The sequence below is a fragment of the Tetrao urogallus genome (genome assembly GCF_951394365.1).
Source record: "Tetrao urogallus genome assembly, chromosome: 5".
Taxonomy (NCBI): Eukaryota; Metazoa; Chordata; class Aves; order Galliformes; family Phasianidae; genus Tetrao; species Tetrao urogallus.
The window spans coordinates 41,172,894-41,187,423 of NC_136818.1; the positions used below are offsets into that span (position 1 = coordinate 41,172,894).

The following is a 14,530-nucleotide window of genomic DNA, read 5'->3' on the forward strand; positions in this document are numbered from 1 at the left end:
TATATCAGGGAACTATGGAATGGCTTAGATTGGAAGGGACCTCAAAGCCCACTCAGCCCCAAATCCTGCCGTGGGTTGACTGCCCTCCAGAAGTTCAAGGCTGCCCAGGGCCCCATCTATAGAAGGGGGCATCTCCAGGTTTGGTCAGTTACATCTTTTTCTCTCCTCCATATCAGCAACACTGAAGATGTCCCTTCAGCTTGAGATGCGCCTCAAGAGAACCCTCCAGCAGAACTGTGAGCACAGGCTGCAAACTCTCACAGAGATCTCAGCCCAACATCAGAGGGCCCAGGACTAGAAGATGCTGTGTGACAATATGCTTAGAAACCCATACTGTTGGCTAAAGTAAGCCTTAAGACCTGATCTCACCAACAACAGCCAGAAAACCTGAATTTTCAGCAGCTAAAGATATGAGGGTGTTGAAAAAGGCACCCAATAGTTTGCAGCAGGCCACCTGCTGTTGCACTCACCCTGTTCTCAGGACTTACCACTTCAGACAGAAATCAGCTGCTTCTACCAGCAGTAGCCTTTAGGTTTCACCTCAGCACAGTATCATTCCACACAATCTCTTTTTGAGGCATCAGTGCATAGTTTTGTCCTGCTCTCAGCTCACATATAGCCTGGGTTACCTAATTCTACAGCAAAAACAAAGGGGGAAAGGACAAAAATAATTCCTAATTAGAACTGGAAGTAGAAATAGCATCCAGCTTCACGAAAGTAATCAGGGAGAAAGTTCACGTTCTGCTTTACCACTGGATGTCTTACATCATTGTGGCAAATGAACAGACCAATACAACAGAAAAAGCCTTACAGCAAAGAAATGATGATGGAAGAACTAGCACAATTGACAGGAGAAATAAAAAAGGGGAAAAAATTGCTCAGCCATAACAGAAGATCATAGGATTGCTGGAAAAACCTTCACCAAGGAGAGATCTTCAGAAAGAGATCCTTCTCCAGTGGCAGTCAGCCCTTAAATGAGGTCTAAGAGAGGTACAGCCAGGCTCCACCCCATTTGGTCACACAGCTGAATTGCCTTCACCTGTGCTCCCAGGGCAACCCCGGTCCTTTCCCCAGATGCTCATTCAGTGGTTGAGGCCGTGACTCAATAGTTACCATACAACCATCAAGGCCATCAGGAGTCAGAGGTAATACAGCTAAATGCATGCTATGCTTTTTGCATAAATGTTTCTTGAATAAATAATGTACCCCATGGAAACTTCTACATAAGCACTGCAACAAGCTATTCTATACCAGGAACTGGACTCCATCCTTAGACGTCCCTTCCAACTCAGAATGTTCTACAATTCAGAGGTTTTTGTTTTGTTTTGTTTTATTTTTGTTTGTTTTCTGTTTTTACAGAAAAACATTCACTTATCTATTTTTCTGCGATCGCGTTGTTGGCTTCTGTTTTATTTTTTCTTCCTTCATTACCTCCCTCCCCCCACAATATGTGCATCTCATTGAGTGGGAAATCTCAAAGGAATGGGATTAGCCTTCTGTTACTCCAACTGATGATGGGAATTCATGGTCTGCTTGTCCAACTCACGCAGCCACCTGCACTGAGGACAGCCCCATCTTCTCTTGGGGCTATGTTGTGACACCTTTTTGAGATGTTTCTAGTAACTTGAAACCTGATAATGGGTGGGCAAATGGAAAAGAGTCACCTCTGCTTTTGGCACTCAAGGTTTCTGTTTCGCCTGTCACCTTCCTTGTTTTTCTTCTTTGCCTCTCATTCCGTGTTTTCAGTTAAAAAACACCAAAGCAAAATCTTTGGGAGAGATCTTTCAGTATCTCATATTCAATCTTTTCCACTGAGAAAGGAATCTATCTAGTTATGGTCGTTGGATGATTTTTTTATTTTTTATTTTTTTAAATACATGTAAGCGATAGGAAGATGATAAAAATCCTCAGAATACAGAAGAGGAGCGGAGCCTCTTTTAGAGAGCAGTGGTAGAGAAATTATTCCAGTTCTCTCTGTAAGGACGATACAGTACTGCTCTCCTCAGGGCAGAGTTCTGCCTGAAGAGATTTCTTGAACACTAAAATATGTTGTTCATTCTTCAGTTCAGGAAGTGCTGTTAGCTTTACTTGCTGGCAATCCTTTTTATAGCGATTACTATGGCCATAGCAGTCCTCTGTACATCATCTTTATCTATTCTTGATGCTGAAGCTTTGACTGTGAGTACCAATAATACCTACAAAGGCTGGTACAAGCTTCCTGTCTCTCAGGACTCCCTTGTCACTCTTGGTAGCTGCAGGTACTGAAGTTTCTTGTACATTCTCTTTTACTCTATCATTTTCTCTCATACTGCTTGTGCTCAGTCCTCCCTCTTTGGCTCTTATTTTTTCCTAAAGAAGTCTACTCTGTTGCACATTTGATACTCAAGAAAGCAAGCCTCGCTTTCTGGAACCAACAGTATTTTCCTTTAGCTACGCCTCCAGCATCCCACGTTTCTCCCTTTTATATTTCAGCGTACTGAATTCACGTATGTGCTCTTACGTACTGAAGCACCTTTCTTCAGTTTTTATCTTTGTCTCTTTCTATTCAGTGATTTCATTTCCTGAGTTTAACCCTTACTAAAGTCTCCCACCCAAATCTCATCCTCCTCAACCTATCGGTCACTTTCAGTACAACTGTTCTTTCTTTATTTGATTTTTTTCCCCCCTGGTTCTGTTATACCTGCAGTTTTGATAGATTCTGGGGAAAACAAGAAAATTCTTTGTAACATCCCTTCCAGTTTTCTGTGAAGCTCATCAGCCATCGGTAAGGCTAAATTCTTCTCCTCTTTCTTGTTAGGGTATTCACAAAAACAACGAAAAACCCTACCAGCTTTGAGGTTTATAATGTCATAGGAAAAAGATACAAAGCAATAAGATGTGATTTGATGTTGATCGAATGTGTCAAGGGTGTGGAGGAAAAGAGTGCTAAACCCATATGAGTGCAAAGGTACAATATTGCAAGCGTTATGTTATTGGATAAAACAGTATATAAAAGTAATTTCAGGTCAGCCTCCTGGCTACTAAAACTGCACTTATTTTCCATTTGCAATACTGTAGTTTAAGAACATAAAGACTTATATATTAAGAAAGGTTAAACTGGATACAACAGGAAGTCAAGCATTAAATATTCGTTATACCATATTTTTGTTTAAAATAGCAATTTAATAATGTAGAGGAAAGGCTCAGTCAGGGCTTAAAACAGTGATTGAGCACCTGGTGGGAAGGCAGGGCCGACCCGTGGGAGCTCAGGTGCACACAATGCAGCTGAATGACTGGGAGTGGTGGAGCCAGGATCCACCCCTTCCCAGCCCTCATTTAAGGGTTGGCAGTGGAAGGAAGGGCATTTCTTGATGGAGGTCCCTGTGGAATCTGTGCCCTTCTGAAGGTAAGCAGTTTTGTTGTTGTGGTTTTTTTTTTGTTTGTTTTGTTTGTTGTTTTTTTTTTTTTTTGTTTTGTTTTTTTGGTTTTTTTTTGTGTGGCTGTTCTGTTTGAGTAAATCTTTGCTTGCTGTATCTTGGGACTTTGCTGCTCTGTTGCTGTGCTTTCTATTTTGTTACACATTTTGAGTTTTGGTAAGTTTAGTCCACTTTGTTTTTAGCCAGAAGAAAATGTTAAAGCTGAGTAAATAATGAGGTGAATTCACTTTTAGTCTGTGCTAAACAGATGTAGCTTACCAAAGTAAATCGCTATCGTATTAAACATCTCTTGCTCAGGAATTTCTGAGCAGCTCATTAAAAATATCCTATGGGTAAATGCTCTGTTAAACCCAATATCCTTTGGAGAGTAGCTAGAACAGTTAACACTTGAGAGGATCCTATTTTCACTACAAAATATTGTTCTGGTTTTTAGAGTCAGAGATTTAATTTCCATCAGTTTGGATAAAATGTTTTATTTATTTAGTCCCCTACAAGGGAAAAACATTCAGCTGCTGTGTACACTGTGGAAGCACCTGAGGACATTGTCTGTCTCTTTCTAATGCATTTAAATGTATGTTTTTCTCTCCTTCACGTAAAAGATATGCTGAAATACTGCCTGCTGTGAAGAGAAATTACCTGGAGAAGTTGCTGTCAGCAGGCTGATGTCCTTCTTTTCTTATACAAAGGATTTCAACAACCTTGTTGCATGGGACTGAAAAAGCAAATGTAAGGGCTCTTCTCTGCATGTGCTTTTCTGAATATCCTGCTGTTTTGTTCTGTGGCTTTCTTGGAATTAAGATTTGTCCTATGTGTGCTCCTGGCTGAAAGTAACACTAGATGTGGTTTCAATACCTGTAGGTAATTGTTGGCTTACACATTCTGCCTTTAAAAATAGCTCTTGTTTGTTAATGTAAGTGATTTGTGCAGAGGGCATGTTATGCATTTATGGAAGTTAATTAACAATAAACTACAAATCATTAACAAAACCACCTTCTATTGTCTCCTAAATTGTCCTGAACTCTTCTTCACACGGTTGAGCAGAAGTTAGAAGAGATCAAGGTCAACTGAGAAACTTCTGATGAAATATCTCTGTACATGAGAAGGTAGCACTTCTAGGATAGGAATTTCAACCAACAGAGTGAAGTCAGTAAGATTTTGCTCACTTAGTTTGTTCTGCTTCATATCTTTTATTTGTGAAGTCTTGTTGGAGCCTTACTGTGTGCTAAGCAAGTTTGTAGAAACGTGCAATTCTGAGAAATTGTGTTAACAGCCCTGCATGCTCCTTTTGCATGGTGAGCCATTTGCCCTACGAGGGGGACAAAACTTCTCTCTGGACTCTTTAGATTCTTACAGGATGTCTCAGCACAATCGTTTGAGCCCATATTTGCAGGAAAGAACACAGTTTCTTATGCTTGTAGTGATATTCATATGCAATTACTTGGATATAGGGTTTCTGCGTCTGTGAAGACAATGATAACCTTCGTAGAATTGATCATGTAAATTACAACTGATAACTGAAGAGCCCCCAAGGGGGAAGGACTCTCTGCTTACCATTGGTCCTACGGAGAAGTCCTCCATCAAAGGTAACGAGGAGGGTAAATCTTGGCCCCTGACTTCAAACAAAGTGGCTTTTTACAGGAAATAAGTAGAACTAATTAACGTCATGGTTAAATGTACTCGAATGAAAACACAAGGTCAGTAGCATTGAATGTTATTTGTGAATATAGAGAAGTTTTATATAAGCCTCAGTGTTACCGTTTTCATTGGATGGTAAGTTGTCTTGTTAATGTGAGTCACTGGAGTAACTTGTACAGCAGAAGTCTGCTTTCTGGTGTTTATTTTTCTCCTTGATTTTTCACTTTGGTGTCATTAAGATTTCAATGTGACTCTTCTACAGGGCTTGCAGAAAATGTGTGGAAGTGACGGTGTAATAAAGAAGATAGAAAAACCAAGCAAAATCCAGATGTAATATAACAGTTATTAATTTCAGTCATTGCATCATGAAAATATTATCTCAAAAAAAGCACTGAAAGGTATTACTGATCTTCTGTGCCAAAAAATGCATTGCTTTCCTTTTGTAGGTGTATTGTATCCCTTCTCTGCAGTACAGAGGGAAAGGTAAAGGTAGGTTACTTCTATCATAGCTCATTGCAAAGTGCTTGCCTTACAAGAACTCATCATTTCTGTGTGTGATAACTTGTACATTATAGTTAAGGTATGCTCACATGGCTTTGAAGTTATAAAAATGTATTTCTCATTTTTCGTGCAAACTTGAAAGATACCCAGAGCAGCGATAACTACAGTGCCTTGAGGTTTTTAAAAATACTGTAAAATACTCTAACTTTCTGCTTACTGAGCCACCGAAGTAATATATTCAGATTTACTCTCAAGTAGAGGTATGTAACTTTGCTAAGGTTAAGTGGGGTAACAGATATCTTCCCTCTCCCAAAGTTATTCCCTTTAAAAACTTTGGTGTCACATGGGTAACATGTGGTAATCACATGTAATTGAATCACAAATGCCTACCTATTCATGGTAGGTGTTCAAAGGAGATACGGCATGCTCTCTGGCCAGACTTTGGAGAGATCTCTAGTGAATGCAGGAGAGGATGGAAAATGGAAAGGACAGAGAGGGTTAAGATGCGGCTGCACATCCAAAAGTGACAGGATATATGAAACAGTCCTGAGCTCAGACTGTTTGTTTATTTAATGAGGTAGCATACAATGCTCCAGTTGTTCGAAAAGAAGATCTTTTCATTGGAGGTAACTGGGATTTTTTCCCCTCTTTTTTCCCTCATGCAGTAGGAAGGTTGCGCACAGTAGGAAATGTCATCTTCTTCCAGAAGACCTCGAGACACTGTTGGAATGATGACGCCTCCTATAGAAGCTGTGCTGGTAATTCAGGTGTTCTTGATACGTGATTCTTAATTTGAGAAGCTGGTCTTGGTTTGCTTTGCTGCAGTGTTTCAGGTGAGGAATTGCCGCTTATGAAGTTGTGTGAACTGTAAATGTGAGTAAGATGTGCTCATCAGAGAAGGTTCATTAATTGTTCCTTAGCAGAGCAGAGCTGGTCCAGCATCTCAGAAATCTGTCTCTCATATCTATCTTCAATTCTTTCGAAAGTACTCTTTGGTTAAAGTGTGGTGCACCAGTACGTCAGTCCATGTAAAATTCCTCAGAGCAGGGATAATATGCCATTTCTTGTTTCCCTAATAGAAAATCATGGAACTGGAGGGGACCTCCGGTGATCAAGCCCAGCCCCCTGCAAAGCAGGCATGTTGGTGTGGAACTTTCTGTGCCCCAGTTAATAGCTGTTAAAATATGAATTAATTTTTATCAATACTTATAACTTATGAATTCTATATTTCTTTTATTCCTTTAAATTTTAAATATTAATTGTAAACAAATACAACTTCTGCTGCTACTGGAGTTAAAGGCATCAGAAGCAGCACATCTTTAGCATATCTTATGACGTTACAATGAATCTTTGAATGCTGTGAATTGAGTTTTAAAATATCTTTCTTCCTTAAGGCAAAAGGGAAAAAGGTACCCAATGCGTTGGAACCACTGTTCCATTGCAACAGTGTTTGGTTGTTTTTGTTTTTGTGTTTTTTTTTTTTTTTTTTCTCCAGAGAAAAATGCCATCAGATCACTGAACTTAACAGTGACTGTGCTTTCATCACCTCTTGTGCTTAAGTTTAGGGTAATGTGTTAGAGATGGGGGGGTTAATGAAGGCATAAGGTCTTTCAGTTTTGAACTAGCTATGTAAAGAGATGTTTTGGTAGTGGGTTCGTGGTGGATTTTTTTTATTTTTGTTGACTCTTATCATCTAGCTTGAAAGATTTTTTTTCCTTAGTGTTGTCCTTGACTGTGTTGAATTGCTGGTGAATTGTCTGCCTTGTACCAAGTGCTCAAAATGGGATGGCCTTTTCAAGTGTACTCATGCCACTTATTGAGGAGAGTGAAACTTAATTCTTAATCTCTCAAATTCAGTTGGAAGGGAGAAGACTGAAATGCCTGGCTCGTTCTAAGCTGGGCTTAGTCAGTGGGGGTGTCAACTGTGGAGCTGATTCTTATTGTGCTGTATTGTTAGTCTTAAGTGTGTTTTTTTTCTGCCAGTGCCTGTAGCTCTTTCTTTCCCTGCCTTTTTCAGCACTTGAAGATAACCTTGGAATGAGAAACACATCCAAGATTCAACAACCACATTAAACTTGATACTTGGACTTGAAGAGCACCAATGTTTAAGCTCCTCGTTTGCGTCAGGCCTCTGTTGCTTCAGCTCTGAGAACATCGGATATCGGCTGCAAGCTGAAGAAGCAGCTGGATATAAGTGATGTGCCCTGTAATGTGTTCAAAGCTGCTTGTACTGTAACACTCCTGTTTCAAAGAAACTGCTAATTTTTTTTTGTTCCAAGTCTTTTGATGATTTGTTTATCTGGGAGCTGCCCAGTCTATTTATACTGAGGCTTCAGTTTTGAGGAACTTTAAGGGCTTGGTTTTATTTTGTCCTATTTTTCTTCTCTAGGTATAGTATACAAGCTTTTCATTTTGTGTTTGTGGTAAGATATTGCTTGAGAATGTTTGTACTGGACTAGTTCTGGAGTTCCAACTGCCTGTGGAAATAACACATGCTGTAATGCTGTTGTTATACTGTGATTATAATATACGCTTTAGATGTTCTAATTATTCTATTTTACAATATGTCTCCCTTAAGACCAGTGAAGTAATGTAATTCAGAACTGCCAGGGTATCTGAAACAGTCTAAAGGTTCTAGATGAGTAGACCAGCTCCTGGAAGTCATTTTCATGGGAGATGTTAGATATTAAGTGACGAGAAAGCTGCTGGCAGCTGCTAATGTTTGGGGAATGGGCTATATAATATATGTGACAGGGTTTAAAGAGCCCAAGGATAGCATTTTGATAATGATAGGGAAGGAAACTTCATACCTCCAACTCCTCAGTATTCCTATGGGAAGTGTTTTTGGTTGTTAAAGTGTTTTGTCATAGTTCTGACTGTGATTCTTCCACCAGGAAGAGAGGTGGAGTGGTTGGATATGTTTGTAGCATGCCTGCTATTATGTAAAACTACTTTTTTTTCCTTATGCATTCCTTGAAGAAATTCTTAAGAAGTTTCTATGTAATAAGGGTTGTTATTAATCATAATGAATTGTTTGTAATGCTTTGAAATCTAAGTAAAATCACTTCTGGGACATCACTAGTATTGCTTCTACACATACATGATGGTGCTATGCTGATGCAACCTATCTGACTAAAGTGAAATAACGCTTTCTCTGTACTGTTTAGAGTGCGGGCATTAATCATGCTTAATTTCTACACCTAATCCTAAAGTTAGGAACAAGTATGTATTGCTTTGGCTGGTTATCTTGAGTTTTCTGTAGAACCAGTACTGCAAAATGAGAAACACCATCCTGGATGTTTTGCAGCACTGTCACTGTGACTGAGGAACCCGTTGTAGACATAGAAGTGGATTGCTGCTTGTGGTGTACTGGCATGTAGCACTGATCTGCAGCAGGAACTCAGTTACTAAAATCTCGGTGAGAATGCCAATGGCTGCACTAATGGAAGCACAGAGAAGAGTGTCAAAATGATCAAAACACTTCCAGTTCTGTTTTGATAACCTATTAAATTTTAGTAGCAGATACTGTTTGGGGGGAGGGGAAAGGAACTCCAAGGGATGTTTTTTCAGAGGTTAATGTTATTGAAATTTGGGGAAATAATTTCCCTGCTCCCAGTCTTCTGAGCAGAAGCTCTTGCACAACAGACAGTGGATTGAGTTCCCCAAAGTTTAATGCCAGAGTTAAATGAAAGCCCAGAGACAAAAGTCTGTCACAGCTTCTGAAGCTGTACTTCTGATTCATCCTGTTTTCTAATTAACTGTTCTGAGGACACTGATCCTAAAGCAGAATTTGAGCTTGAAAGTGCTATAATTTAAAATTTCATTTGAGATAGTGGATATATTTCTATTGCATAGCTAGTGTTCGAGACTAATAGGCTTGTGTTTTGTTTTTTTTTTTTTTCCTACCCATGATGGCTTTTTTTTTTTTTAGCAGAAACTTTTAATTAGCCTTTATATTTTACTCCATTGCTGCTGTTCTCTATAGGGCGGTAGTATAAATTATACAAAACAGGTTATTTCTATCTGTGGTATTAGATCTACAGAATTTAATGCAATGCTATGCTGTGTCAGCGTCAATCTGGTTATTTTTCCCTACCTCTTAGTAAATACCTGAGTGGTTGAATCCAGATACAGAGTTAAATAGCTAAAATCTCTTGTTTGGGAATTGATCACGCTGAATGACCAGGCAAAAGAAAGTCCTGAGTTTGCGGAATAAAAAATAACATGTTAAAAGAATTTCATCTTGTTTCAGTAATTTCACCTTAAGTGTATTTCTAAAGTCCTTGTGATGGCATATCCAGTACTTGTGCATTTAAGCATGAAGGTTTAGATTTCTTATAATGTCATTGTTAACGATGAATGTCCAGAGTTGTCATGGTTTTTGTTTTCTGTTATTGGTATCCCGTGTCATGACATGTAGTGCACTGGGACTTAAAGTTTTAATGCTCCAGTTCTGTGGACCATTGTTATTTCTGGGTATAGCAGTTCCTGAAGAGGAGGAGGGCTACGTACCCTAGACGACTGTTCTGTTTCCATTTTCCATTCAGAGGGAAAGACAACACTGTTCGCAGATCACAAGATGTCTTCTCTTCCCTTTCTGTTTGTCTCTGCAGCGTATGTGCTTTCTAGCTGTCTTGTCTTCCGCGTTTGAGTAAGGCCTTTGGTTTTTGGACACAATCTCCCTCATTGTATGTATTGGTCTCAATTCAAATTGTACTATATTATGTTGTCATGCGTTGTGATGTTGTATTTAGTAAATTAACTTTCCTCCTCATCTTGTTGTCGCTGTCTCATTTTTAGGCCTATCTCCCTCTTCTTTCCCCTTTTTCCTCTTTCCTGGGACATGGGCTTGTAGGTCTCCCTGCCCCAACAGTCATGGAACTGCCTGTAAACAGTTTAACATAAGTACAAAAAATGATTTAATGCACTACGCTCTTGCAGAGATAAGTTCTGGAGCAAATACCAGCACTAAGCCACATGCAAATAAACCCACAACCCTCAAAACATGAAATATTAATGCCTCATACTGACACCAGAAAAATGATGTGTCCTGGGTAAAGACAAAACTGGATCTCTCTCCACCTCTTGCTAAGAGTGTGAGACAGCACCTGTAAAGATAATCTTCAGCTTCTCTGTCAGATCCAGATCCCATGGAGGAAAACAATCAGCACAAACAAGAAGCAAAGCAGTGCTTGGCTTTCTCCTTTACAGACTTGAGTCAGCCACCTCAATGGCCAGATTAGCTCAGCACTTTCAGTTGGCTTTTGACAGTTAATGAGCAGACTGGCATCTAAAAATCACCTCTATTTCATATTTGTTCTCGCAAATATACAAACCTAGGTATAGCCACGCTCTTCCTGCCTATGTATCTTTTGCCTTTAATCCAGGTATGGCTCCATTTTACCAAGACTGTCATTGCAAGAATAAAGTGGGTTATTGAATGCATCCCAAGAAAAACTGAGGTTTAGCTACTTAAACAGCCTGTGCAATTAAGCACATAATGAAAGTGGATCCTTGAGTGCTCTGCTTTTTTCATTCCGTATCACAGTTGTCCAATATAAAAATATACTTCATGTCATTATTGCAGAAGTTTTCCCAGGTGCAGTATTCTGATGAATATCACCTTTTTGCAAATATCCAAGTTACAGTAGGTAGTTTAGAGCAGCAGAGGTCAGATTCACCTGTTCCAGTCAGCCATGTTCCGGGATGATACACGGCGCTCCTAATGGGAGCGGTCTCTGGTTAAGTAATGCTCAGGTCAAGTTTAAGGAATGCTTAAAGTTCATCGAAAATTGCTGCCAGTGAAATTCCCCAAGGCAGCCTGACCCAGCTCCCATCTTCTAAGAACGACTGTATCACTTCACAGTTTCAAACGTGTGTCTGTTCAACCGCTATGTTATCAATTATTCTAGGCAAAATTAACGTCAAGCAATTGAGCAACAACAAATCGCTCAGCATAAAAGCAGGTAACAAAGGCCCGAGGAGCCCATTCTGTTTTATGTACCACAGCTTCTGACAGCGTTAAGTCACCCGGTGGTTTGTAGGCACAAAGCGGTCTGAGAGGAACCCCCCACAACTTCTGTGGGATTCTTGGTCGGATTCTATAGCCCGAGACCTCTTTTCTTCAAGCAGACATGCCCATTCACAGGCAGTAGGTTCTGAAAGGAAGGGATGCGTGTAAATAACTCATCCACAAGCCGAGCAGTTGTACGTGCTAGTAACCAGTCATTGGAGTTTACAAATACGTGAACTAGATAGCTTTGGGAGGCAAATGTTTTCACAAGCTGTTCCCAAAGCTGCGTTTGCACGGGAAGATCGTTGTCATCATTTTTCTTAATCTTGCCAAGGCAGAAGCATGGTGAGAAATCACTTGTTTTAATTATTTGGAACACTGGACTATCTGTGCTATCAAAGCATTCTATTTGCATCGTGTGTAATCCATGGTGAAACCATCTAATGTTTATAATGCCGGATTACAGACTGTTTCATGGAAGAGGTTAGATGTAGAAGTGATTTCATTTTAGTTTTGGGTGACAGCTCTGAGGAGTGTTTAACACCCATGTTTCCTCCGAGTATCTTCTCGTTCTGACCGAGGATTCAGAGGGTCTCTTTTCAGCTCATCCTTTGCATGCGACTAATTGTAATGCCAAGTTCAGTTGGGATGTTTAGATATGTGAGGTGAGGCGTGTTGCATTGATTGAAGTATGCCACTATTGGAAAAGAGGTGACAGCTCACAAGAATAGTTGCAAGCTCTGTGCTGCGATGCTCTCTGTCTCCCACAGTGATTCCCTTGTAACATTTGTATAAATGTAAGGGGTTTGCTCATCTACGTGACGATCTGGCACTGAACCTGTTTCCTGTGCTGGAGGATGTTACCGTACATCGTGTACCCTCAGCAGGATCTCTCACCTCACTCTGCATGTTCAGGTCTCCCTTCTTTTCACATGTGACACTGCTGATGGCTGCGAGAACATACCCATAACAGCATACAATCAAAACTTTCACAGTTCTACCATCAGAAGAAATAAAAATGAGCGTTTTAAGATTGAAACTGCTACGTAAAGTGAATTTCGTCTCTGAAGTCTTCACAGACTATCTCTGCCCTTAACTGGGTATAACTGAAATGTCACCAAAAGTCCTGCTTGTGATTTATAAGACACATGCACATAGTCCTGAGCAACACCACAGAGAAGCGTCTGTAAAGCTCCGCTTCAAATTTCACTGGCTGGCAATTTTCTCGTCTGTATCGTTTGGGCATTTGTCACATCATTACTCCCACATTTCCACTGCCATCTTTTGTCACGTTTTCTCTGAGGTACAAAGCTTTTACAGGATCAACAAACCTTTTTTTTTTTTTTTTTCCTTTCCTTTTCTTTGGACATGGGACAAGGGAAAGAGGAGCAGACGCAGGCAGCGGGGCTTGCTCCGTTCATGTCAGATGCAAAGTGACCCGTTTGAATGAGGCACAATTATTTATCTTACTAATGATTCCCACAATGAGGTGAAAAGGAGAAGCATGTAACTGTAATTCAAAGTGTCATGTAAGTCCCTAATTTTGATCTAGATTCCGCATGCCTGTCAAGGCTGCGGGCCGGCCCTAACGAGGCCGGCTGCGCTAACGAGGCAGCCAACGACTCCCAGGTGCCGCGGGGCCGCGCACAGCTGCGCCTCGTCGGGAGCCTCGGGCGGGGACCGCCACCAAAGCCTCTTAAGCTCCGCCGGAGGCTGCCGGCAGTTATGGAGCAGTTCGCGCGGACCTCCGCGGGAGGCGGAGCGGGCTTCGTTCCTTTGTCCGGTGCTAATGCTGCTGGGGTTGAGAGGCGGTGTTGGGGGCGCTGCTTTTAAAATGGAGCGTAGAGATTCTCGTTTACTGTTCTCGTGTCGTTTTGTTTCAGGTTGCTGTGGGACCTCTGGCGGTAAGGCTCAGCCGAAACCGGTGAGCGGTTCTGGTAGTAAGGGAACCGCGGAGGTGACGAGCGCTCGGGAGCAGTTGGGGTCTCTTGGGCTGCAGCAGGAGGCAGCCGGGCTGTCGGACCCCGTTACGTTTGCAGCCGATGTATCGTCGCTGCCTGGCTCCCATCGCGTTTTCGGAGGGGGCTGGCGCAGCCCCAGGGTTTTTTAGCGGGTGCTTCAATTCTTCGAGTTCTCTTCGGTAGGAGCGAGTGAGAGATGGTGCCGTGTTCCTGCAGCCTCGGTGCTCCTGGGAGTAAGAAGCAACGCGAAGAGCTGCTGAAACGTAAGTTTTCTCTTATTGTAGGCTGAGCAAGGACTGTAGGCAGAGCTTCTCCCGAAGCGGTGAGTGTTTGGGAGTCACTTGGTGAGACCTCTCTCCTTAGGGCTTGTGTAGGAGCAGCAGCCTTCCTCTGTGTCTTTGGGATCGGCACGGCACCCTGCTGGGCTCCGCGTGGTTTTTCAGAAGGGCCGGCACGGGGCTGCCGCCCAACTGCCTGAGACCGAGCACGACTCCGGGGTGCCCTCGGCCCCCGAGGAGGGTTTTGCGGGTGCCTCCAGCCTCCCGTTCCCAGCGGTGGGAGCGAGCAGGATGGGGCCGTGTTTTCTCTTTTCTCCTCCTTCACGCGGAATTTCAGGAGCGTGATTTTGTTTCCAGTGTGGAGACCCGGTGGGGCAGCTTGCACAACTGGAATGCTGTTGCGGATGGCTCTGTTCTTCTTAGGTAAGATGGACCAGCAAGGTGGTGGAGTTGCTCTTCCAGTGAGAGAAGGGGAACGTATTGAGCTCTGCCTAGAGATGAATGAAGAAGTAGTGGAGCACTTGCGTGTGAGGCTCCAGAGGCAGGTAAGTGTGGGAACATCATCGGGGGGGTGTTTGTTGCAGACCAGGATGAGGAAGTTGATGAGACCTTCTGCACACAGCTGAAGTTAGCCTCACATCTGTGGGCATTAGTTCTCATGGTAGACTTGAACTGCCCTGCCAGCTGTGCTCATTCTGGGAGGTTCCTGTGATGTGTTGAAGATAA

At 41.9% G+C, this 14,530-nt stretch overlaps 1 protein-coding gene across 1 annotated transcript in view; it reads left to right on the forward strand.

Annotated features, from left to right (window-relative positions):
• The window catches only part of NUDT13 (nudix hydrolase 13), a gene marked incomplete at both ends in the record, with an annotated part of 29,252 nt that extends 15,577 nt beyond the window's left edge, over positions 1–13,675 (forward strand). Inside the window, one exon of the mRNA XM_079535894.1 lies at positions 13,118–13,675. Within this exon, the coding sequence (XP_079392020.1) occupies positions 13,118–13,675 (558 nt within the window). The remainder of the gene's footprint in view (positions 1–13,117) is intronic.
• Positions 13,676–14,530: the final 855 nt, after the last annotated feature.